This window comes from Copidosoma floridanum, unplaced genomic scaffold, assembly GCF_036245765.1.
Source record: "Copidosoma floridanum isolate Cflo_tuat_1 unplaced genomic scaffold, Cflo_Japanese_pri ptg000014l, whole genome shotgun sequence".
Taxonomy (NCBI): Eukaryota; Metazoa; Arthropoda; class Insecta; order Hymenoptera; family Encyrtidae; genus Copidosoma; species Copidosoma floridanum.
The window spans coordinates 724,346-751,227 of record NW_028321891.1 but is presented as its reverse complement, the minus strand read 5'-3'; the positions used below and the strand labels follow the sequence as shown (position 1 = coordinate 751,227).

General features: G+C 45.7%; 2 protein-coding genes across 2 annotated transcripts in view; one reads left to right on the top strand and one right to left on the bottom strand.

Moving 5' to 3' along the window:
* pyd (zonula occludens-like protein polychaetoid) overlaps positions 1-26,882 on the bottom strand; it is a 30,586-nt gene continuing 3,704 nt past the window's right edge. Inside the window, exons 3-16 of the mRNA XM_089592237.1 lie at positions 15,971-16,085; positions 6,644-6,819; positions 5,658-6,493; positions 5,403-5,551; positions 4,886-5,332; positions 4,612-4,783; positions 4,298-4,505; positions 4,045-4,219; positions 2,730-3,389; positions 2,379-2,653; positions 1,868-2,063; positions 1,368-1,771; positions 596-801; positions 1-368 (exon numbers count right to left, since the gene is read on the bottom strand). Of these exons, the coding sequence (XP_089448363.1) occupies positions 154-368; positions 596-801; positions 1,368-1,771; positions 1,868-2,063; positions 2,379-2,653; positions 2,730-3,389; positions 4,045-4,219; positions 4,298-4,505; positions 4,612-4,783; positions 4,886-5,332; positions 5,403-5,551; positions 5,658-6,493; positions 6,644-6,819; positions 15,971-16,085 (4,234 nt within the window). The 3' untranslated portion in view covers positions 1-153. The remainder of the gene's footprint in view (positions 369-595; positions 802-1,367; positions 1,772-1,867; positions 2,064-2,378; positions 2,654-2,729; positions 3,390-4,044; positions 4,220-4,297; positions 4,506-4,611; positions 4,784-4,885; positions 5,333-5,402; positions 5,552-5,657; positions 6,494-6,643; positions 6,820-15,970; positions 16,086-26,882) is intronic.
* LOC106638666 (trehalose transporter 1-like protein) lies at positions 19,670-25,862 on the top strand. Its single transcript, XM_014351951.3, has 3 exons — positions 19,670-20,252; positions 24,290-25,184; positions 25,260-25,862. The coding sequence occupies exons 1-3, from the start codon at positions 20,039-20,041 to the stop codon at positions 25,762-25,764; spliced, it is 1,614 nt and encodes a 537-aa protein (XP_014207437.2). The 5' UTR covers positions 19,670-20,038; the 3' UTR covers positions 25,765-25,862.

Below are 26,882 nucleotides of genomic sequence, written 5' to 3'. Positions count from 1 at the left end.
TTTTTTTTTTTTTTTAGTATAAAAATTTCAACATGACATTTAAACATTTCACTAGTTATTTACATTGTAACATCCTGAACGCATACTATTTTTAACGTAAAAATGAGCATAACTGACATATGAAGTATATGTTAATGAATTAATGAAGAAACATCAGAAATGATCCAGACGAACGATAACGTGGTCTGAGGTCGGATCTGGCAGTTTAACGTTCAACCAATCGGCACTCGAATTGTTTTCAGTGTCCGTAGCCTTCAGTGCGAGCCGGTGAGCGGGCGTTGCTTGATGAGGAATTCGAAGCTCAACGGGAACTTGAAATTCAAGTCCCTTTGGTCCACATTCCACAAGTGGACTAAGCATAGACTCACCTACGATTTATGTTTTGTCAGATAATTTTATTATTTTGGAAGATAAAGAATATAAAAAAAAATTACGATGAAAAGAAAAAACAATATTCAATTATCACTGTAGCTATGAAAATTTAGTAAGATTAACAAATTTGCAGCCAGTACAGATGTTAAATAAATAATTAAAGAGGATGATTAAATTAATGAAAATCCGTATCTAATTTGCATGATTTAGTAAGAAAGCTCACCATTATTCATGGGAGGCGATATTGACGAGCGATGGCCACGAGTATTGCTATATAATTCAACACCATTAGGATCGGTTACACTGAAGTAGATCTCTCGTTGACTATTTAGTGGCAAGGCCCCAGGAGGTATTATCAAACTAACACCTCCTGGTCCCTCGAGAACGCCACCTTTATCATCAAACACGCCTCGTGCCATCCCCATCGCCCTGCATAATATAACAATTAACCATCACCAAACAATATTAGTCCCATTATTTTTTGTAATGTGATGCCATTGCCATCTGTTAGATGAGATTAAATGCGTTGGAGGACAGAAAAAATTTAGATATTTTTAAATCATGACAAATTTTCAAGGTGATGTAGTAAAAAAAAAAAAAAACTGACTTTCATCCCATCTTACAATTGACACTGACATTGAGCGCTAGTGGATATTCTATTAGGTATGTGCGATACTGAGAAATGCAAATAAAAATCGTCGCATCTCATCTCAAATTAGATATCGCACATGCCTACACTCTACCATGTTAAATTGTTTTAATAAAAAACAAAGCTGCCTTTAATCGCATTGCTTAGTATTTTGATAATTGTTATCATTACATGGTTAATATAACATTAATGAGGCGTTTCGCTATTATTCATGACAAAGCATAAGTAAGCAAGTTGAACACAAACGATAGCGACTTGTCATCAGCATTAAATATTGGCGATTAGCTACTAAAACGACAACTTTTGCAACGTAACTCTAAAATACATGATAAACCGTTTAATTCACCTATTATGATGATGCAGTGGCTTTCTGTAAAGTTCAAAGGCACTTCCACGTTGTTCCCTACTGCTTGCCAAATCCATTGATTCTCGATTGTGAATGCCGTTACTGTTGCTGTTGTTATTGTTGCTATGGCCAATGGTGCCGTTATTATTGTTGTGGTTCATCATGGAGGAATTTTGAAGTGTTACGCCACTGTGACTGTTACTGTGACTGTGGCCGTTTGTGCGGCTGTGGGAAAGTGCCAGACCGATTTGTCCTGGACTAGTGCTATGGGAGTGCGACATCATTGACGAGTTCGATAGAGGATGCATCTGATTGGAATTCACGGCATAGGCATCGTTTTGTAGATTTCGGTTCGAAGGAGATATGTTGTAATAGTATTGATGAGCATTAATTCCATTCTCGACCTGTACAAGGATCATACCGAGGTAAGAGCCAACACTCATTAAAGGGGATTATGGGGGGAGGGATTTATTGTTACACATAATTTGATGACGACTTACTCCATTTAACATAGCTACAGAATAGCTTTTTGAATGCTGGTACAAATTGTTGCTATTGTTTTCGTCTTGTATGATTGGCTGCTGCGGTGGCCTATAATTTTTTGGTTTAGGAGGTGGCACAGGCTTGTAGGTGTTTGTGTTTGGTTTTCCGCTCAACTGAGGAGGCACTACCACAGGCTTGTAATCACCTGCTCGGCTACAACGCAAACAAAAATTTCTAGCTTACATTGGGGAGCATAAACTATGTAAAATAAAAAATTTTTGACAAACACAAAAATGATTTTTAAACTAAAGTATCGCGTTGGGATATGTAAATTCTACAAGCTCTTCGCAACTGTCGAGGTTTCCTCGTTACCGATCTGCAAAAGTAATTTTTTACGTTCTTTCAGCTCGATGAGTTACAAATGAGCCACAGATGTCAAAACTATATACCGTAACTCGTAATTATACACCTGAATCATAGTACTCTAACAAAAATAGACAAAAGAAAAGTGCGGGTGCTCACGCGTACCTGTACTTGGCATAATCAGTTCGCGTTTGGGACTCTTGGACGGGAATAGCCGTTGACCTCGTAAACTTGTAGGGGTCGTGTGGTCTCAAGTGCAAGGCTAGATTGCTGCTCTTGAGGTCATCGGGAACGTTCGGCCCGAGTCTGTTGTTGGTCGAGCTCACTGCGGTTGCCGTCACCACAGATGAGGTTGCTGTTAGGCCCGTAACGTATTGACCAGCCAGATTACCGCCGTTTGTGTTGTACGAATCGTAAGAGGACATACTGTCGTAGCTGCCCTGTAGGTGAAAAAAAGAATGTCACTGCCAAAGCATCGAACGACATTAGATTATTTTCCAAAGCATGATTTCTTACCGCCTTAGCTTGGCTTCTCTCGAGCGAGGAATTGGCTGCTGCTGCTGCTGCTGCGGCTGTTTGTGGTGGTACAGCTCCCGAGCGATGCGGTGTGGCGTTGATGTAATTTCCAACGTCGAGAACTGAATCTGACTTATTGAGAATAGAGCGTGGCTGGAAGGGCATCCGCGCCGAAGTGGCCGATGGCTTGGAACTTCGGTCGAGCCGAGGAGGCAGGTCCGGCGGAAGTGGCTGTTGCTGCTGCTGCTGCTGTTGATGCTGAGAGTAATGGTGATGATGATGGTGTTGCTGCGACTGCTGCTGGTGGTACTGTTGTGACTGTTGCTGCTGCTGTTGGTGATGGGAACGTGTGCGCCGGTGCTGGACGACGAGCTGTTCGGGTGGTTGGAACTGACTGGTGGATCGGGAAGACTCTCCGACGGAATGTAGCAGCTGTGCCACCGAGTGCTGGTAGCCACTCGTTGTGTAGGGAGGTGGCGCGATCGCATCATCCTGCGTGGCGATGCTTGGATCAGAGCTGCTCTTGAGACGGGACGGCACGCCCAAAGTACCGGGCAAGGATGGGGCGGGACTCAGCTCCAGATCGCTCTCCGGGGAGGAGGCGTAGGACAGGCGTGAAGTCATCGGGAACAGGAAGTCGTCCGAGAGAGCCTCCTCCGGCTACGGCATTGGTCGATGAAATGAGACGGCAGTAGAAACAAAAAATGACAATGATAACGATGATCGATGAAAGTAACAATGTTGAATAGCATGTGTATTAAGAATAATTGAGTAGTTATTTTTAAGCTTTATTGGACCATGATACAAAGACAAGAATGAAAATATGGCATGTTGGTAGAAATGCGAAAAAAAAAGTATTAACTAAATTCTAAAATTCAGTGCATGCATTTGATTGTTCGAGAATTTTAATGAGCATTGATACATGAAAGAGGTAAAAAGCTATACATAGTCGAATAATTGATCGTTAATGGCATTTAATGATTGTTTGTAATAAACTGGCAGGGAAGGCATAACTGGAGCATATCTAAGCAATGATGGATGAATCGTAGAAATATCGCGATTGTTGCTGTAAGTGCTAGGAATGTAAGTATCGTAAGCGTCTGATAATGACATTGGTGGATAACAAGGATAAAGAAGAGGAAAATAAAGATCCGATAAAATTTTTCTATGCTACAACCAACACCATTGAAAAAAAAAATCCAAGTCACAACATGTAAAAAAAATTAATCAAAAGTGTGTAATAAAAAGCATTGTTTGCACAAACTATAAATATGAAAAAAAAAAATAAAATAAAATAAAAGAATCTTTGAAAGACCTTTGTTTGGCTCATCCAAAGAGGACTTTGCTGCTGCCAGTCGATAAGTTCCCTCAATTTTCGATACCACGATTCAGGGGAAGTTATAGTTATTTCGGCACTAAATACATGGCCCCATATCTTATCAAGTTTTTGGCACTGTTCTAAAAGTTTTTTGCTGCTCTTGTGCGCCGATCTAAAAAAAAAAAGATGTAACAATGAAAATAAACATGAGACGCCGAATAAGGAAAAAAATGCACAAAAGGTGACTCACTTTGGTATGCCGGCTCTCATTTCTTTGATGATTTGTTTGTTTTCGGCTTTCAAGAATATAACGATTGGGTAGAACTGAGCGTAATTCAGTCGATCGACCGCGTTAGGCGTAATGTCCAAGAGCGCGTGTTTTCCCCGCTCCATGACTTCTCGGATGGCACTTAGTCGAATGATACCGGAAGCCTTTGCGCCTTTGCTCGTCTGGCCCTCTTCCGTCTGAATTTCTGTCTCTGCAAGGGGACATCACGGAATTCGTGTAATATTCATTATAACACTGCCAAGCAATCGCAAGTACAAGAAAAGTGCATTGCTTACGCGGAGATGTGAATTTGTCGGGAAAGTCTTTAAGCAATTTTTCTCTGGCAAGATCGGCCACAGGTCCAAAAAGTACGACGGGCCTGATGAAACCGGGATGCCTCAGAACCACCCGCTCGTAAGCCGGAAATTTGCTGACGCTATCAGAGAAAACGACATCGTCCCAATGATCCTGCGAAAAAGGGAAACAACCACATTGTGTGTACAGAGAAAACGGAAATAATGTAAGTGCGCACGAAAAAAAAAAAAAAAAAAAAAAATCATCGAGGCTCACCCTGCCGAGTGATTTGCTCCGTCGATGGCTGCCCCTCCGTCTCCTGAAGAAGCTACCCCGACTCTCGCTGGCGCTGAGCTCTTTTTTTGTAGCGTTGAACTGGGCGGTGGCGAGCTCCTCGGCCCGAGCCTTGTTGGGCACGATGCCGCGCTGCACCTCTTGGTTGTTCCGTCCGATGCGGTAGACCTGCCACGCACCGACAACCCCGTTGTGGAGCGTGTCGACGACGTGAAAAACATTGCCACTGCGAAAGCTCATCTCACCCTTGTCCGGGTGCTCGTAGTGAAAGTGCGTCTTTATGTGGAACGAGTCCCCCTTGCCCGAAGCCACGATCTGCTCGTACTCGTGGCGCCGGTGTTGCACGATCAAGTCGATCTGTTCCTGCAAGCTGAGGAGAAAGAGCACCGCCTCCTCCCGCGTCACCCCCTTCATGTCCATGTCATTGACCTGAAAGAAAGGACACAGACACACGAGATTAGGGGGATCGCTCGAGTGGACCTCGATAATCGACACGCACCTTGAGAATTTTGTCGCCGGGCTGCAGGCCCTGGATCGAGGCCGGACTACCCGGCTGGACGGCGTTGACGAAGACACCGGTCTCGTTGCCCCCCGTGAGCCGAACCCCAACCGATCCCTCCTTCTGGAACGTAATGAAGCGCGGATCCGGCCTGCAAACGAACAAATCAACGTAAGCCACCCCCTTTATTCAGTAAATGTATTATGTACACCAACATTGGCTGCTGCTTGACGAGCCGACCCGCGGCACCGGCCGATCCCGCCTCTTCCTCGTAGATCTGCCGGCGCGAGCCGTAGTAGTCCTCGGGCCTGGGGGGCGGCGGCCTCGGTGGCTCCTGGGTAGGCGTCGCCGGCATGTCCAGCTGGCTCAGCGAGACGTCGAGCAGGGGACCCCGGGAACGACCGCGTGGCGCCAAGTTGCTCTTGTCCTCGTTGGCCGGCGGGGGCGCCTGGTGCCTCGTCGGCGGCGGCACGTACAAGTTTTGACTGGCATACGCCGACTGCTGCTGCTGCTGCTGCTGCTGTTGTTGTTGGCGGCTGAGAGTCTGGTGCTGGGATTTGGCGCAACTTGGCGAGGAGGGGGCCGCCCCGGCGGGGTCGAGGAGCGAGGAGGTAGCCGAGAGCAGGGCCGCGGCGGCCTCGCGGCTCACCACCAGCGAGAGCCGCTCCTTGGTCTGCTCCATGAGTTTGCGGGCCTCCTTGAGGCTCATGTTGTCCGCTTGGAGGCCGGCGATGCGCTCGACGAGGTCCCCGGGCTGGGCGCCCGTGCCGTCGCGCGTCACCTCGCGCACGTACAGCCGACAGCCGAGCACGATGCCAAAGTCCTCCTTCTTGCTGGGCCGAGTGAGACTGAGCCTGTGGGCCGCGCTGGTGGACCCCCCACCGCCGGGGGTCGCCGAGGCAGTAGACGGCTGTTGTTGCTGGGACAGGGGACTGGCCGGTCCCGGCAGGACGGCGGTAGAGTCGGGGGAGGCGCGCCGCTTGACCACGAGCAACACCGTCGAGCCCGAGTCGCGCAGCACCCGGACTGCCGCCCCGTAGTCCGCCCCCTCGAGCGACACCCCGTTCGCCGAGATGATCCGGTCATTGACCCTATATGGCACGCGACCATGAGGCTATTAATATTACATGAGGCTTTGCGAATAAGCTAACGTTAAATACAAATGCAATCGATCAACAACAGTTCAAAGGTATGATTCGAGCACGTTGTTACATGGTGCGTTCGTGTGGGTATATACGTACTGGAGCTTGCCCTCGGCGGGTCCGGCCTTGAGGACGTCCGAAATGGCGATGGCTGGGTCGCCGTTGCTGAAGTGGGGGTTGTCCCGGCCGCCAGAGACGGCTATGCCGAAGCCGTAGCCGGGCACCCGGGTCACGGTCACCTGGTGCACCTCCCAGCCTCGCTCGCCTCCGCTCACCTGCAACACCACACTCGGTGAGACCTTTGTCCGGCGCCTGTGCATCGGGAGTTTCGTAACTTTTTCTTTTTTTTTGTCATTAACTCGCTTCCAGCAAGCAACTAATACTACATCGGTGAAACAATGTCGAAGCGATTACGTGTTATTTACGTGAAAAAATACAAAAAGACATCTCAAGGTGATGGTCTTTGTCGTTCAATCGTGAGCGCTGCATAAGCAGTTCCGCGAAAAATCATCTCTGCTGTTCTTTATTGGAAGTCTAGAAACAAAAATTTGTCTCGGTTTTAGCGTCATGTTATACTGTACTGTGCAGATAAAATCGGTAAAATCGTGATGGTCGTCGCGTATACATAATCGATGAGACGTTTTTTGAGAGCGGACCTGGTGATGTTGCGAGGATAAGTTTTTTCACGTATATTTTTTTATTAGAGTTCACATACGTATACTTTGGATTCGCGAACTTTCGTCGGAATTCATGTGTGTTTAACTCTCGGTGATCAATCCCTAATTTTTTAGAAAAACTCATGCTTGTCAAGAAAAAAAAAAAAAAAAAAAAAAAAAGTCTCGGTTGACCACGATTTGCCACCTTAAAGTCAACACCGACGAGTTCCAAAGACAAAAAAAAAAAAAAAAAAAAAAAACAATTCACAATTCCAACGACTTTCAAAACCATGTGCGTGTATATAGCGAGTACGTCATTTCCGTGTAAACGCTCGTATAGGTGTGCACAATATATAATTACATACAGCAACCTATAATGATAATATATGCGCTGTGGCATCAGGTTGTTGTGCTAGAACTATGAGAAGTTGAATGGCCCAAGTAAATATATATATATAGGTAGGTAGGTAAGTGGGTATATACGGGCGCATGAATGGTGATGCGGTTAATTCGGGCTGCAGAAGCCCAAGTAGCAAAACATTGGCAGGCACAAAGGGAGGCACCCCTCCCATCCTCTTACCGCCTAGTAGACAGTATATGTATAGTCGAGGAGAAACAAGAGTAACGAAACGAGGGGGCGAAGGTGTGCGTATAAGCGCTTTGAAAGCTCTCGCGAGCTTACGTGTGGTATACATACATATTTATATATATGTGCCTGTATCTATATTATATATGCACTATGCAAATTTATTTTTACACGTCTTCCTCAGCTGTACTGTAACAAATCCAACTTGGAATGCGGTAGATTTATTATTATTAGTATTTGAGTTTTGGTGCGTGAGTAATAATGCGAGCGCGCGCACATGCTGGCCGCTGAGTAATAAAAGTCATACGCGCGTGTAAGCTTATAAATACCGGCATGTGAAAGAGTTAAAACAATATGATAAAATTGCTCACGACAACAATTAGGCTACGGGACCACATCGCGACGCACTTACTGTAATCTGCACTTTTATGCGCTTATTTGACTATACAAAGTGGCGTCAAAGTCCTCACTGGTATATATAATAGATACATTATGAAGCTGCGATGACATGTATAACATAATAATAAAAAAAATAAGAAAAAAAAAAACGCGACACAACGACAGTTTACAGTGAGTGCAGGTCAATCGCTCTTTATCTGATTGCCCGCGTGTATATATATAAGCACTGACCGCTAACTGACGCTCTTCTTTTTACAACTGCACTGCTTAATTCACTTGATATATTGTATTACTTATGTCACCGCTTCAATCGCTCCTCCTATTACGCGTAACAGCCCTTTCCTCCTATTTTTTTTTTTTTTTTTTTTTCCATCTCTTGCGTTTGAGAGTTTGTTCAAATATTTTTGCCACGCGTGGAGGCGCACCGGATGTATCCACATACACCTCAAGAGACAGGGGAAAAAAAAAACTTCCGTCCCGTTGGAATTTTTTTTTTCCCCCGATTCAAAACAAAAAATAAAAAACAAACGCATCGACTTGCACCCACCCGCGATATAGGAAGCTGAGGATGAAAAAAAAAAAAAAAGTAAATCTTGTCGGGGCAATAGAACACACACGCGCGCGCGCGCGCACATACACGACAAAGACATTCCTCCAACGTTATTCACCTGATGACCAGCGCGATGCGGATTTTTAAGCCGGTTTCATCGGACTCTGCCCTCTCTCTCTCTCTCCTCTCGCGCATATTTATAATGTACATATGCCTCCCTATATCGAGTCTTTGGTTGTTGGTTCTTTTTTTTTTTTTTCCTTAAGTTCCGATTAAAAAAAAAAATAATGATAATAATAATAATAAACGAGTGGGTGTCTCCCGCGCTCACGCCGATCTACCGATCCTGCAACGAGTAGATGTGTAAGTATTTTCAGCTCTGTCCCATGGTTTTAATGTGTCGATGAGATAAAAAAAAAAAAAAAAAAAAAAAAAATACTGTTCGCGCTCCCAATAGGTATGATTCACTCTATACTCAAAAATGTGTGTCCTAATCGCATAAGTATATACTTATAAGTTATACATATGGGTACACAACACGCAAAGAGAGAGAGAGAGAAACTTTGCTGTCTACTTGAAAAATGCAGCCGAGATTGAGAAATGCCGCGGCTGTATCTGTATGCGTACCCATATATAAGTATATGCAGGATTTAAATGAAAAGGAAGAGAAGACGGAGCGGAGGAGGAGTCCTTATACAGGGAAAGAGGTATATATTATATATATGGGTGTGTATACGGGCGCGAGAGGGTGAAGCAAGCGAGAGACCAAATGTATATATATATATATACCTCAGCGCGCATGGGTTGTAGGTACATTTAAATAAACGAGAGAGGAAATGCGTGCATATATAGCTGTCGTGTGCACCTGATGCGTAAGTATATATAATATATATATATATATATATATGTATAAATGGGTGGTGTATACGAGAGGAGCGTTGCCTGTAAATTGTTTGTAGGTATACCTATATGCCAGCGAAATCGGTGCAATTTTATTAATTATGCTGACGCTGATCAATAACAAACATAAATATACTCTCGAGTAACTTTTTTTGGCAAAAGCCCTCCCCCCCCCCTCCCTCCCTGGCTATAAAGTATGAACGTCTGCAGCGCTGTTTGTCCCCCGACCACCAGGACGCAAATAGGCATCGCCGTCATCGTTTATACAATGTCGAATTAAAATATATGTATACGTACACAACATTAATAATAAAATATGATAAAATGTATATAATATACGCGTAGAGTGGGGATGTGTATATGTTAATACAACACGCGCGCACACTAGCTCCCATAGCTGTCGAAAGTACCAAGTTGTTGATGCCGCAGCCGAGGGCGGCGGACACGATATTCCGGTTTCATCGGGTGTTCCCTGGCTACACGGGATATAATATATAGGCACACCAAAACGAGGGTACTTGCACTCAAGCATATATACGTATAATATAATATAATTAAAAATTCACGATCGTGTAACGAGAGAGTCGCGGCTACAAGCACCGACAGTCGCGAGATCGTACGCAAGAGGGGACGGGTGGCTTTTTCCGGCTAAAAATAGGAGTATGAATATAAGACAAGGTGCAAGAGGGCCAGAGGATTGGCCGATGTTTCATTGCCAAATCCTAAGTATAATACGTAAATATCCTGTACAAGACATGAGACAGAGAGTAATATATAGGAGTAAAGAGGAACGCGCTGCTGTCGCCATACCACTCAACTTTTACTCACATGTACCTATATATACTTATTCTTTGGCTCGCAGCGCTGAGTAATCAAATAGCTGAACCGGTGGTGGCAGCACTCGCGGGGGATAGGTACATGTATACATGTATACAAGGAGAGCGCGTGCACGTAGGTGTGCTCGGTTGCAGGGGCGTGAAAATTCCTCGGCCGCTCTCTAATATATACATATATGGCTAACCGATGGTGCACGGGGAGGGAGGGCCCATGCAACCATAAGAACCGATGGCAGCTGGGCGCAGCACACGTGCTCTCTCCCCATGGGTATATAAGGTACAACTTGGTGGATGATATTATAATGACGTATAGATAGTGCACCAGCGAGAGACAAAGGGCATCGATATAAGATTATACAAGAGACACATCGATCGCGGAGCAATAACAGATTTTTGTATGGGTTATTGGGTGTGTGCGTGCGTGTGAATGATACCTGGTTGAGTAGGAGTAGCGGTGCCGCTGTCGCGGTGTTGGACGCTTGCAGGGAGTGCAGGGCGACAGCCGAGCCCGGGGACTGGCCCGTCGGTGATGACATCATCAGCGAGGATTCCATGCTGCCGATTTGCTGCTGGTGTGCGTGTACGTAGATGCTAGGGGGCCGGGCGGGGGTAGCCGAGGGGGGCCCAGCGGCCAGCAGCAGGCCGATCTTACGGGCCGCGCGGCATAGCCGCGCCTCGCTCGAATCGAGCAGCCACGCGATCGCCGACGGCCTCACTTTGGTAACGGCTGTTGACACTAGTCGGCGAGGATGACAACAACAACAACAACAACGACAACGCTCTGCCACCCGAGTGCAGCACCAACGGCTCCGAGGCCGCAGCGCCCTGATGCATGTCACCCCGCCGGGTAGCTCCTCTACCTACTGACGCGACTCCGCGGGGCCTTATTGCTTCTTGCTCCTGCTGCCGCCGCCTCTCCTCCCATATATCTATCGTCTCTCTCTCTCTCTCTCTCTCTTATACGTACATTACACGCTTACACTCTGTGCCTATATATATATTTATTTCTCTGCAGGCTTCTTGGGACCGATTGGGACTGTTGCCGCTGAATAACGCCGATCTCGGCCGAGCAGAAGTATAGGAGGTATCTCTGGTCGCCCCACTCTCGGGGCCCCCAACTGCTGCAACGGTAGCAGAGAGCCGCGTATATTATATACATGGCACCAGCACCGGTTTCCACTGGGATCGTCATCTCGGGGGCCCAGCCCCCATGCTCGGGGGGCCCTATAATATACTCCGTCTCCCTTATAGTCGGCGAGCATGCGGACAGAGGTCGCCGCGACGCTCAACTCGATCCCTATACAGATATATGTATACCAGCTACTACCGATCTTTACATCCATATATCTATATGTACACATACGTATACTTCCCCCCTCGAGTCAGTCAGCTCCGTCACCTGCTTATTCTTACATATACACATATAAGATTCAATCCACAACCCGATCCTTTTCTCGCAGCTTATATGTATATGTATGTGTATATTTATGTACCTGCTGCACCTTTGGATACCATATTTTCTCCTCCTTATCTCTCGCTCTCCCCGCTCTCTCTCTCTCTTTATCTCTTCATCCTGCTGTTGCACTGGACCGTACTATACGGCCACAAGTGCATTATCACGGTGCTATTGCACGTTATAACTCTTTCTTTCAAATCGTATGAATATATATTGGTACTTGCGTGTCTACGAATGTAAGTATATATTATAAGGCCCAACAACACGTGCATATTATATGCTTATGCGTGACTCACGGCTACAGCTGCAGAGCTCATATTTTCCGGATGAGGGAAACTTATCTCTGCAGTACGTACACGCAGCTCTCTCGCTATATCTCTTTTTCTCTTCAACCTTACACACACACACACACACACACACACACACACACACACACACATACACACACACACACACCCACACACACATATATACGCACGCTCGTATGAGCCAAGGGTATAATATACCATGGCACACACTTTCTCTTTCTTTCGAAACAACGGAGGAAATACCGATAATGCCGAAACGAAATCCTGTTGTACATAATATTATATATAGGTATCCCTCAACGTGAGAATATGCGAATAGCATATATACAAATACATGTGGACAGCAAAACGAGTACTACGTTGCCTTTACTATTAACGGTGCAACATTGAAAAATCGGTCGATTCGATTTGTCCCTCGTGAAATCGGCTCGTGCGTGTCGAGCGCGATCGCGATACCTGTACACCCTGGTTGCAGTATCCCCGTTAAACTCTTCCGTGCATGTGTCGAAAAGACAAAGAGAGAGAGAGAGAGGGAAACATCAGTAATATATATATACAAACACGAGCAAGCATATATCATACGTATAGACACATCGGTCGTTGCGTTATTTGGTCGGCTTCTCGACAATCGAACCGGTCGATATAGGGAGCAAACTGCTCGTCACGCTACAACGACGTTGCTATTTAATTAGCCGACGCGTGTACGTATAGATGAAAGCCGGTGACGCGTCAATTAAGCCCGATCGGCCGAGATGGAAGCCAATGCGACCCATACCGATTTTCCTCCCCTGTGCGACGATCGCGCAGGATGACAAGGATAAGATGCAAGAGGAGGTAAGAATATATTAGAGACTCTCAATGGTTGTACCTTGTGTCCGCGGTGGCTGCGACGTTTCCGCTCACCGTCCCGCCTACCACCACCGGATGATCGGCGCTTCGAGGTCCGCTGGGCGCTACCAGGGCCCACCACCACCGCAGACGGGGTCTGGGTATCCGTGGTGCGCCGCAGCTCGAAACCCGGGAAAATCTTCATGCCAAGGCAGTAGAAGCGGAGTTGGTGGTCACCACGCGTAAAACCGGCACCGGAGCCTTCCGAGCACTGAACCGCCCATGGCCGGCCGAGTAAGTTTACACGGGGGGCGGCATCGGGCCGATGACGATGCTGGCTTATCACAGCTTTTCGACGCGAGTACCTCCCTGTGCTGCGCTTGTTGATTTATACGCGCAGAGGGAGATGCAAAATACGAGGGGGTTTTTATGGGTGTATGCCAGGCGATGAGGATGGCGAGCACCTCGCGACTGAGCACGTATACAAGGCCGCGCCGCGGGGAGAAACCGTGCAAGCAGAGGCGCAACGGCCACAGAAGACCGCTTCGTTGGATTAGAATACCTTAAAGTGTAGGTATATAATAATATATATACGCGCGGGACGCAGGCCACTTCATTGCGACCAGTCAAAACGTCGTCGACGCTTTACTACTTTGTACTTCTACGCTTGGAGTTTCAATTTATTTTCATCGCTCGCCTGGGCAGATAATACTTATGTACATGGATTGTTTTTTCTTTTAACGGTTATTTTTTGACACGTTGGTGTGTACTGTAATATTATGGGCTCGCTCGCTTCGACGTATACACAATATGCGTGCTCGGGTGCGCTAAACACTCGCTGTGCTGTACCTATACGTTATTCGGACCAGCGTGTGACATAGTAGCTAGTTATGCACACACTCGAGCAATTGACATTCGCTAATCTTTGAGCGCGTTACGCGCGATTTTAGTTGAGTAATGGTTTTTTTTTTTTTTTTTTTTTTTTCTACCTATCAGCACGTAAAAAGTAAAAATATATGAGTGGAAAAAAAAAAGCTTTCGTCACTTTAATGTATAAAAAAGTGCAGCTCGTGTTAGCCAACAGCACTTAATTATGTATTACCCTCTTCTTCATCTTCTTTTTTTTTTTTTTTTTCGCTTTAACTACTTGGTACACTAGTCGACTTATATCTAATGCATGCCCTAGACACGATGTATTATAATATAATATATTAACGAGGGATTAAAATCGCAAATAAAGTAATTATACATTATTTTTATTGGCTCGCACTCTATCTGCAGTATACGATTACGTATTTCCATCACCTTGCTTCTTTTTTTTTTTTACATCACATCACGTGCAAAGGAGATCTGTCGAGTTGCTTTGTCAATTAATTGTAAAGATAGCGCATACACACACGCACAGGTTTTAACGATGACGTTTTGTTTCCCGTGTATCCATCGGTGTTCACATCACGTAAAAACAGCTCCGTTTCCTGGTACACGTGTTGTATAATGTCTATACTATATACCAACTAAACCAAAAAACTCTCTCGACTATTTAGCTATTTTTAACAAATGGCTTGAAAAGAGAGATGCGAGAGGGGGAAACCAACGTACGTGAGCGTGTTTTCGGTGGACTCGGAAATTCAAGATCACGCTGCAGCAGCGACAACCCAATGGATTTTGTGCAAATTTCGGTGACAACTGTACGGAGGCATATATAGTATACACGAAACAAAATTTACACAGTAAAATGAAAGTAGTGAGACAGAGCAAAAAAAAAAAAAAAAAAAAAAAAAAAAATTACCACTGCCACTCGCAACGATGAGCAAGTATTTTTTTTATTTATCAGCCGCAATTATTGCCCGCAGATACAATCTCTTCGACTCGAATCTGATATTAAACTCCCGACTGATTTACGGTCAGGTGTTCCAAATATCTTGGCAACACACACACACCTACTATCAGCCGAGATTCGTGATGGTGATTGCGTTAAGAATTAGAACCGCTTGACCTTCGAGTCCGTCCGACAGGTAGCATATATTATATATTATCGTAGTGTCAAAGAGTAATTAAATTACTTTTAAGATGCCGCTTAAATAATTATGAAAAAAAGCGACAAAACGCCGTTTGGCAAATGAATAGATCGAGGCTGAGGGAGGGGAAGGGATCGGAAAACGAACTTTGTTGTTTTCAAGAGTTTCGTAATGACCGAGAGATGTATGTGTTGATTTTTCCTCGGCCATATCTTGATACTTCATCTCTGCTGTTAGCAGCAAAGAGGGTGCTTTAAAGATGCCAAAAAAGAGATTCGAACGCGTACGTAATACACAAAGTGCGTCAGTAGTAAAAAAAAAAAAAAAAAAAAACCAGGGTAATTATACAATCATTTGCACACACTCGACGAATCGACGGAGGCTACTTGTATACACGACAGCTGCTCGTCGAGGAAACAGCGTGAGAGAAAACATAGGCGCGAAAAAACACTGCTTTGGAATTTTTTTTTTCGTTATCTTTCGGTTGGCTTGCAACTCTCTCCCGGTCGGAGTAGACGGTCGTTCAAACCGATTTTCGGCATTGGTACACCCAAAAGGCGACACTGGAAAATCACTCGATGGATTACGGCTCGAGCATATATATGCATATTATTAATTACCGCCGCGCGTGCACACATATACGTAAACTTGGGTACAATATACACACATGATCTAAAAATAAGCGCGCGAGGTTCGACGTTGCTTTTGGTAATCTATTTTTAGGGAAAATAAAATAGTACAGGGACACTCGCGCGCGCGTCGAACGCTGCTTTGTCGCGACTTGCAGCGGAAATCGACAAATCTGCGGCAAGTAGAGGTACTTGTGTACTTTTGCCCGTGTCTCCGTGGCAATGAAACGTGGAAGGAAGGGCGTGGCGGAAAAACTTACCGGGGATTCGTCGACGGGCTCATCGAGGAGCTCGAGGGCAGGCGGCTGTTCCGACGTGGGCGAGGCGTCTTCCGAGTCCGGGACTGTATCCTTCACCGGCTCGTCCTCCAACAGACTGAAACAGAGCAATCGGGGATTATTTATTTACGCGTAGCGCGTGTAATTAGGCGTAATGGGCGTATATATGCGTGTACATAGGAGCTGAGTCATTTGGCCGAGCGATTGAAAATTGATCGGGTAATTACAGGTGTATGCCCATCACGGTCCCGGGATCGATCGCTACTTATATATACACATAGTACACCTGACGGGACACCGGTGTATACTTGTAGGCTGCGTGGATGATGACCACGAGGGAGTTTTTCATTGATAATTGATTCCTGCCGCTAAGCTTGAAAATTCTCAATGCGGTAACAACTCGAGGTAAATTAAAATCATACCAACATTATATATATTATTGAAAAATCCTCCGATTCAAAACAATCACCCGTATTGTGTTCTCTCCTCGCGAATTGTCGTTACAAACTCGTTCCTTAGTCATTGCACGGATTATCCGAGTGGGTATTCCATTGTACACTTTGATCTAACCGAGAGAAAAAAAAAAAAAAAAAAAAAAAAAAGAACTTTTTCGAGCATGTAGGGGAGTCATTGTCTCGGAATCCTGAGAATACAGACAACTGGGGTCACTGCCGAGGACGCCGGGGAGACCTTTCGCATCGTATGACGTTTACCAACCCGAATAGGCCGTACTGATGGTTCGTTGGGACCAAGTCACCGAAGAAGTAAGGATTTTCGCTGTATTTGTCAATTTACTGGTTAAATAAACGGGGAAAATAAAAGTTACGCAGGGAAGTAAAGTGCGGGAAAACGCGAGGTCAACAGACACACAATGGACGGTCAGATCTGAGTTGTATATATATAGGTAACCCGAGCAACAACAAAATTGACCACTTTTTTAACAATAGTAGCAATGTCTTGCGACAACTCTGAAAGAGAGACATCAAAACTCTTTTGTACCCCAATGGATACTTACGTGGTTGAAAGGAAAATAATTTTTAGATTATCTACTCATTGGTGAGTTGGCAGGTTACTGCCGTTGCCGAAAGTAAGTGAGTATATGTATATACGTACAAGTAGCAGAGCAAATGGAAAAAAAAAAAAAAAAAAAAAAAGTTAACGCCAGCAGCTGTATACGCGTAAGGTATCTTGCGGGAGGAGCAGCCGCAACGCGTGTTAGGAAAAAAACCCAGAGTTTAACGTAACTATGTGTGTGTAAGTACGTGCACGTGTTCGTGAGAGAGCGCGTGCGTCACAGTCGGAGTCAGATTCCGTGAGTGAGTTCTCGAGATGCGAGAGAGCCGATGGTGGTGTGCGTGCGATTGTTGCTGCTGCTGCCTAATCGATGTATGTATATACGTATGATGGCAATGTAGCATTGAAGTATTGTATCAAACATCACGTACGTACAGTCATTAGAAATTATTGTTCAGAGGTACATAATCGATCTCTATAATGAAGCAGAACCAGCTGACAGGGAGACGTCTTTTTTTACAGTAGAATGAAGGAAAAAAAAAAAAAAGTCGAGACTATTGTTTCTCTGATGATAAAACACATTCCTATGATCCTTGAAACGTTTGGTACGCGGAAAAATGAAATTTCGTTTCAGTTTATTGACATCGGTGTCTTTCAATCGGACAACTGAAGATTTGACAGAAATGCCCATTGATTTTTTTCTTTGGAGAGTAAACATCTTTTTATTTACTTCCGGAAAAATATACATGTCACGAAAAAATACACATATGTCTAAGGTAATGTTGAAAGATAAGAACATTTTAGTGGTTGGGAAAAGAACTTTTGCTAATGAGAATTTCACCCGTAATGATTCACGCTAATGAATATTTCAATGGATTCGTGTATTTCGGCTATTAATTACACTGATTGGATTAAAGTGTAAAAAAAATACTCGGAGTCGATAATCGTATATTTCTCAAATAATATATACATAAACGTATAAACATCGTCACTATCATCGAGTGGTGTTTTCGTCTTGCAAGATGAAAATAATGTGAAATCCGCTACTTGTGCGAAAAAGCTGAAAATAGTACCGATCACGCATTGATGCTCTTCTATTTTCATGACGTTAAACTCCCGACGCTCTTTTATATACTATTTATATATATGTGCACGGACCGATAAATGAATCAATAATTAATGATCCATTAGCAGGTGGTAATACCTGTATTAACGTTCGAACACAATGATCGTTAAAAAACCATCATCCTCCTATATCGATTAAGTCCACTTAGCGTCATCTCACGTAAAATATGAATGACCAGCGTGACGTGGAATGCGTGAAAAAAGAGAAGGGGGTGGTAAAGAGGAAAGTCATATCTTGTCACGTGTTTTTCAAAATTTGAAGGACCGACTTGGTATACCTATAGATATTTATATGGTTTCCTTATTTTTCATCCATGAACTCGCAAAGCTGTACACCGATAGGACGGAAATGGCAAACGATTAGCCAAGTTATTTTTTATTTTCTCATGCTTTCCCTCCGTCAGCTAAATTCTTTCGTACTCATAGCCGGCTCAAACCCATAGAAAAAGCGTAATGTCCCGTGGCAACTAGAAAAACATGTACTTTACTTTAAAAACGAGATATGATTTACGGTTTGGAGTAACCCTACTCAAGTGTCCCTCACCGGAACTGTGCACACTCCTGCGGAGCAATAAAGCACTGCGGGTACCTATACAATCGAGTGTTTTTACAGGCGCGACGTAGATTTACGTGAACCTTGAAAATATCGAAATGAGATGCACCGAGATTTGGGAAGGCACGCACACGTATGTGTATATATATATATATATATATATACCTCTCGACGCGGCCCGACAGAGATAACGGGCGAGCAACAAATACTCCATGCACGCGAAAACAAGAGCCGTAAGATGCGATAACGGAAAAAAAAAAAAAAACAACATTTAATAATATTGTATGTACATATACATTGTAATTGTAGGTGACGAGAACAAAGGACGCTCCGTCCTGGCCCTCCGCGACAACGATTATTATTGTAATACATACCGGCGATAAAATTATAACAATTGTTACACAATGGTTTTTTTTTTCGTTGCCGATGATAGCGCGTACCTACGTACACCCGATGCACGCACCACCGCCGAACTTAAAGAGCCGATCAAAGAAAGAGGAAAAAAAAAAATCAAAGCTCGGTTGAGTCTCCTTATCGTGTCGCACCTATACACGGAAACCCAATGACCCTCTGGAGCATGATAAGGCGCGCGTGCAGATAAGGATCGCGCTCGCGGTAAGCTAGACCTATATATATATATATATATATATACACGCATATCGCCGGGGTGCATGGAAGCATCAGGTACTTGTGGAGGGGTACTTAAGGCAGCTGTGTGTCGAGGACGCCGTGCAAGCGAGAATAAGGAACGGAAAGAAAGAAAGAAAGGCAGACAGATAGACGGTTGCACGTGGTTGACAGCAACGGGGGTCCTCAGGTGGCTGCAACGGATACCGATCATCGACACGCCGGTGGTGCAGGCTGCATCCAGTGCCGATCCGGCCGGCGTCTAGGAAGGTCGTGCATGTACCAAAATTACATCGCGCATACGGATATAGGTATACACAGAGAGAGAGAGAGTCGACTCGAGGGGATCACGACGACGACGACGACGACTACGTTGTTTTTGACTATATGTATAACTTATGTGCGAGTACTCGGTTGGCGGTGGTAATACACGAGGAGCGGCGGTGCAAAGTGGCGAGGCAAGCGGGTGCCGCTGTTAGTGCCGCTGGCGCGTCAGTCCGCGTCTAAAAGCGGTCGAGGCGAAGACGCGCGCGCCACTCGCTCGCGAATAACCGGCCCGAGCCATCACGAGCCCGAGCGGCCAGAGGCTACATGCTGTGGAGGAGCAGCGCCGACGACGGACGCAGGAGGCGCGAGGACAAGCGGAAGAAGCAGCAACCGCTCTGTTATCCGGCGACGGGCCACAATCGGTGGGCCTTCATTGTGATAACGAGGACCATCGGATCGTTGCCATGCAGCAGCAGAGGCAGTCCGAGGCCAACGAGATGGCCGATTTACAGTCAAACAGGCTGCACCAGCAGCTACAGGGTGTTGCCGGCAAGCCCCCGTTGCTCACGACCGGCAGCGCGGCCCAACCCCTGCGCCCGGCCGCCCCTGTCACGTCACCCCCATCGAGGTCCAAGCAGGAGGGCCGCAAACTCTTCCAATGCCTGGCCACTCTCATCGGTGAGTTGGTTGACGATGATCATGACCATGATGACATATAGGTGATGATAGGTGATGGTTATTGTTCAAACGCATACATATACAAATTATTAAGGGGGAGGGGGGTGGGGGGGAAAGGGCACGCGTGGCCTGCACAGCAGCTGTCCGATTACTGCTACATAATATACCAAAGATACAGATGACGGACGGTGCATGCGGCCTACTCGTACACGTATCGCGAGCGCGGTATTCTTATCGGCAGCCCGAGTGTGTGTACATATATTAATAAATACGACGACGCTCGCGTATCGCGTAAAAGCGGGGCCTGCTCTCACTTTTTTTTCTTTTTTTCTTTCCTCTGCAACTCGCAACGCGATCGGCTGCGATCGGCAATTGACAGCCGATTGGATAATCTAATCTAGCCGCTGGCTGGCGTTTCCTCGGCTGTCCCGTTCCTCTCGCCCTTATCTTTCGCCTCGGAAAGATCGATTGTGCGTACAATAATAATATATACCTACATGTAACGGGCGCGTGTGCGTGATGCGACGGTGATAAATCCGATAAACTAAACGCAGTCAACGCTCAAGAGAACGAAACTGAGAATTCAATTCTGCTTTTTTTTTTTTTTTTTTTCTTTTTTCTTTTTTTGTTGTCCCCATCACGATTTAAATGAGAGAGAGAGACCTTGGGGGCCTCCTCGCATTGTTTGCAAACGTAAGCCCCGAGCGTATACACGTAGTTGGGCAATCAATGCGAGCGCGCGCGCGGACGACGAGCTACTTACTTTGTATAATTTATTATATATTATATATTTGTGTACAAACGGGTGTTATACGTTGCACGCGAGAGCAACCGGTATGTTATTTTAGATTTACCGCTAAGTACATCGAGTGTCCGTGACGTAGGTGCACGTGGATGGGATAAAGGGCGACAAAAAAAAAAAAAAAAAAGCTCCCCTCGTGCAGTTAACGCCTCGGTTAACGCCCGCTCGAAATTTATAAATACGCATATATAATAACGATTTATCATGTGACTTTCTCAAATGCTGCTTGCACTTACTCGCGGGCGACCGCAATTATCATTTTACGTAACCCGATGGAGACGCCGATGGTGTACATATTATACATAGGCGGCCAGGTCGTCGGCGCGAATACACCTCCTCTCACACGTGTGTGCACGTGCGGATCTAATGTATATGTATATATATATATATATACCGATACATACCGATACGAGAGTACTCGTAATCGAGAGAAAGATCTGCCTTCTACATAGAGATAATGTACGCGTGTGGGATGATGATGTGTAGCTCTCAGCTCGTTTGTATTTTTCCGAGAGAACAGAGCAAACCCGAGTTTATTCGTATACACATATATATATTAGGGTATCTGCTAGTAGTTGGTTTTCCTGCAACTCTGCACGTGCGCGTGCAACAGAGCGCTCTTATAGAATTCGCTAGTCAAACACCCACCTGCACTAGCTTCTTCTTCTTCTCCTTGCTATGTCATTGTGCCTCTCTTTGGCAATTCGCATTCCCGTCTTTATTATCTCCCTTTTTCTTTCGACACCCCCCGCATCATTGTCTATTATCATCGTCTCCGTTCGCGTTGTTGTTGTTGTTGTTGCTTTTTTTTCCACTCGATTTCCATTCAACCGGTTGGAATCGTCACACATTTTCTGCACCGCCAGCGCAGGTACTTATTTAATATTTGTATTGAAAGGCTAGCAGCTACCGTTCTCTCTTTTAACAACCTGGTCAACATTTTCGCAGCACAATAGCGCCAATTTATCTCCTCTCTCTCGCCGGTTCAATGGACGGTCTTTCCTCGCTCATCCTTTGTGTACCCATCTATTTTAACACCCCCCCCTTCCCCAATCTCTTACCCCATTTTCTCTCTCTCGGCAATTACACCTATGTGTTTCACGTAGAGGACACGGGAAAAACCGTGGCGAGCGAAAATTTCCATTTTTCCCCGATCATCTCGTGATCTCTCGTTCCGCGTTACGCAACGCCGTTTTACACGTATATAGTCAAGCCATACGCGACATTCGGCCAAATATCGATACACGAATAGCAGGGCCGAGTCGCGGAAGCGCGCCGAGTGTCATTGAGAGCCAAAAGCTCGTGAATGTACAACATACTTATACGCGTGTATAGATTGAACGAAAAATTTCGTCGCCTCGCGCGCGACGAAAACGATGCGACAGTGGAGTAGGAATGAATGTTTTTTTTTTCTTTTTAAACCATCCAAGCCTGTACAATATTTATATACTTTACAGCGCGACTCTTATCGCTCGCTCGCCTGATGAAAGAGCCAACGTAAATGTGTAAGAGTGTCGTATCATCTAATTGAAAAGCATAAAGTAAAAATCGAGCTTTTTTTTTTTTAATATTTTCCAACGCGCGTACATTATATTCGAGTTAAACGGCACCTCAACAATAATTAGTAGTAATACATTGCTCATCGATACAACCATCCCGACGCAGCCGACGACGCGCACGCGGAAGAGAGTCTCGGGTAAAAATAAATTCTATACTCATGCATATACGAGAGATCCTCGCACTTGCGCGTTGCGTTATCGCGTTCTCCTTGGCGGCTGTGATGCCTTCCCGATTTTTTACCCATCATTGTGTGTATATACCAACGAGCAACGCGGAGAAAGAGGGGAACACGCGACGTTTTGTTTACCTACACGCGAAATACATATATACATGTATACATATATACTCCGAGGGACTGTGACAATAGCACAAATAAGAGCGCATCATTCATGAGCCACTATCCATACGCGTACAATTATACAACCAACGCGTATGTACACATGTATGTATGTAAACCGTGGTATACGTTGGTGGTGTGTGACGCAAAGTACGCGTCATTGAATGTTTTTCTTTTTTTTTTTGTTCTCTTCTTTCCCAAGCTATTTACGTGCTCCGCTCCGTTCTCGAAAACGATTTGTAGACTATAATTGAGATCATTGCCACAAGGGCAGCTTAATCTACCGGCAAGTATAAAACCGTCGGCTTTATCATCATTATTATTATTACGGGAATGGTATTGCATTAGTTTCACAATAATCGCTTTAATTGGAGTTAACGTCCAATAACGTGACGGTTGTACTCGTGTGCGCGAGAACATCATCGCGTAAATCATTTTTCAAAGCTGATGAGAACGATCAACGGCTATACGAGTGGCTGCAGTGCAAACAGTAGAAACCGAGGCACAATTTATTGCCGTCGTCGAAGACGAGAACAACGCCGTTTCGTGTAATTACACGCTTTATTTGATGGGTAAAGTCCCCCGCTTGCGTCTGACTACAACAACAAACTCATCGATATTGGACACGCGGGATTCAACGTTTTCCATATCTCGTCTCTCTTACATGTCTAATGATGCTCCGACAAATTTGTGCGATTGAAAAATACGTTCGAGGGAACCTGCTGGATCGAGACGAGAGGGGGGAGGGGGAAAACACATCAATCGATCTAAGAGAGAAGTAAAGGGGGTGGGTTACACAGCGAGAGCTCGCAATTAGACGTGCTTCGAACGCCGCGCGCGGTTTTTTTTTTCTTTTTATTGTTTGATCAAACGCGTGTGCACGAGGTATAGAGCACGTTATATATTATACAGAGTGGCACAGTATAGCTGGCGAACAAAGAGCGGGAAAAAAAGTACAAATACAGCCGGTCCCCGTGTGTTTTTCCACATTTTTCGGAACGGCGTTTAACATATCGCGCGCGGCGGCGCAACAATCTAGTTTGATCCGAATCCCTCTGGCTCGCTCGGCTAAAAATAACACTTTGCTCAGCTGAATTTTCTATTAATGGCACCGCGGGAGAGAGAGAGAGAGAGAAAATATTGAAGGTCGCGCAGAAAGTCTCGTCGCCGTGGTGGTGTCCCTCCGCCTCGGTGCGTTGGCATGTATGTGTATACAAGCACCCAATGACACGCGCGCGCGGCCGGTCTCACGCCGTTCTTATAATAAACTCTCGCGTGTATTGAGAGAGAGAGAGAGAGAAGAGAGGCGACGGTGATGATGACGGTGTGTATTTTCAGCCGGCTCGATAATGGCCCAGAGCGGCATGACCCTGGGCTGGACGTCGCCCATGTTGCCGAAGCTCGCCCAAAACGACTCGTTCATCCCGGAGCTGGACGAGGAGGGCGCCGAGGCTTCCTGGATCACGGCCCTCATGCCCCTGGGGGCCATCCTCGGGGCGGTGCCGTCGGGCAAGGCCGCCGACCGGATAGGCCGGAAACTGGCGATCGGCATCACCTCGATACCGTTTCTCGTCTGCTGGGTCCTCATGCTCATCGCGCCCCTGGGCTCGAGCATCCCCGTGCTCTACACGGCCCGGTTCATCGGGGGCATCGGGGCCGGGGCGGCTTGCGTCCTCGTGCCCGTGTACATAGGCGAGGTGGCCGAGCCCTCGATCCGGGGCACCCTTGGCACCTTCTTCCCCATCTTCTTCTCCCTGGGCATAGTGTTCTCGTACGTGGCCGGCTCCTACCTCACCTACATCATGTTCAACGGGCTCTGTTGTCTCATGCTCGTCCCATTTCTCGTCTCCGTGGTGATATTCCTCCCCGAGTCGCCGAGTTGGCTGGTGCAGCACGGACGTAAGGCCGACGCCTGCCGGGTCCTGCGCTCGCTGCGCGGGCCCTACTACGACGTCAGCCAGGAGATAGCCGAGCTACTCGAGGAGTCGGAGCAGCTGCAGATCAAGGAGGGCGGGCTGCGCGACTTGCTCGGCACCAAGGCCGGCCGCAAGGCCATCGGCACGTGCATCGGCCTCATGTGGTTCCAACAGATGTGCGGCATCGACGCCGTTCTCTTCTACACCGTGCAGATATTCAAGGACGCGGGCAGCTCGATCGACCCCAACCTCGCCACCATCATCATCGGCCTCATAGAGGTCATCATGGGCATCGTCGTCGCCGTGACCATAGACAGGTACTTATACATATACATATACATGTACAAACTCCGATGTATATAATTGATGCGTACACATGTATTTGTATGTAGGTTCGGGAGGAAGCCGCTGCTCGTGTTTTCGGGGTCAGCGATGACCGTGTGCCTCGGGATATTCGGGTATTATTACAAGATGAAGGAGGACGGGCAGGACGTGAGCTGGCTCAGTTGGTTGCCACTAGCGTGCATCGGGATGTTCAACGTGGTGTTCTCGTTGGGGTACGGCTCGGTGCCGTACTCGATAATAAGCGAGCTCTTTCCACCCGAGACCAAGGGCATTGCCGGCAGCATATCCATCATGACCAATTGGTTCCTCGTGTTCGTCGTAACCCGCACCTTTCACATACTCACGCATTATCTTCGCCAATCGGTCACCTTTTGGCTGTTTTCCTCGGTTTGCGCCATGTCGGCCCTATTCGCCCTCGTCTACGTGCCCGAGACCAAAGGCAAGACCCTCCACGAGATCCAGACCAAGCTCGCCCGGCGCAAGAAACGACCCGGGCACCGGCAACCATCATCCGACCTCGAGCCCAAGCCCGTCCCCATAGCGCCGGCTTGACGGGACCAACTCTCCTCCTGACTCTTATTACTTTCCTCTTGTTACTATGATTATTATCATTATTAATACTATTGTTATTATTATCATCATTATTATAACTATATTAATTTTAAAGCATCGTCTCTCGAAATACCGGACGATCCTCCTCGCGCGTTCGACCACCAAGCGATGGAATAAATACAAGTAAAAGAAGCAGCTGCTTTCTATATATATATATATATATATATCATGCGTAGCGTGTCTCGTCATAATGCATCTTACACAAAAGTATATATCCATCCATAGGTATGTAGGTATTTGATTACATCCCATCCTATTGCATATACATAACATTTACACTATCTGCCGCTACCGCTGCTCCGGTTGTTACACGTATAATACTTATAAAGTGAAGCCATCGGTCGATCCCTTTCGTTCTCCCGCTGTATATTATACAGGCACATATTATTATAAATACAATGGATTATTACGATGATGATGATGATGGTACAACCTTATACATGTAGATTATTGCTGCTGTTGCTTCTATAATATCATATCCTGTATGAATATCGAGTCACACGGGTAAATTATAATATTTAGTAGAATACATACATAATTGTTTAGGTATACGATGTATAGGTAATGCAATTACAGCGGACTCCCCGGTATACGGCAAATACAATAACATATTATGTGGATTGTATGGCGGAGTCGTCGCGGGAACTAGTCTGTATAATATGATCGCACTCGTTATTAGCACAATTTATCCTTTTAGCGCGACACTGCACAAGAAAAACTATAATATATAATCATTAAGTACGACTCGACCATATATTATATATACCTATATTACTGCACACGACATCCTTGCCGTCGCAAACAAGTATTCATTCTTCAACTTTTACGTATTATTTTTTCTAGTTTTTGAACTCTAAGCAGTATATTATATACATATATAATATTGACACGCATATACCTTGTCTCGCACAATCACAACCACACACAAACATATTATAACATTGATTATATTATATACATATGTATATTATTAATACATGCGCGGGCGCGTGCGTACACATTACGATTATCATTATTATTAATTATTATTTACATGATAAATTAACTAATCAATTTTG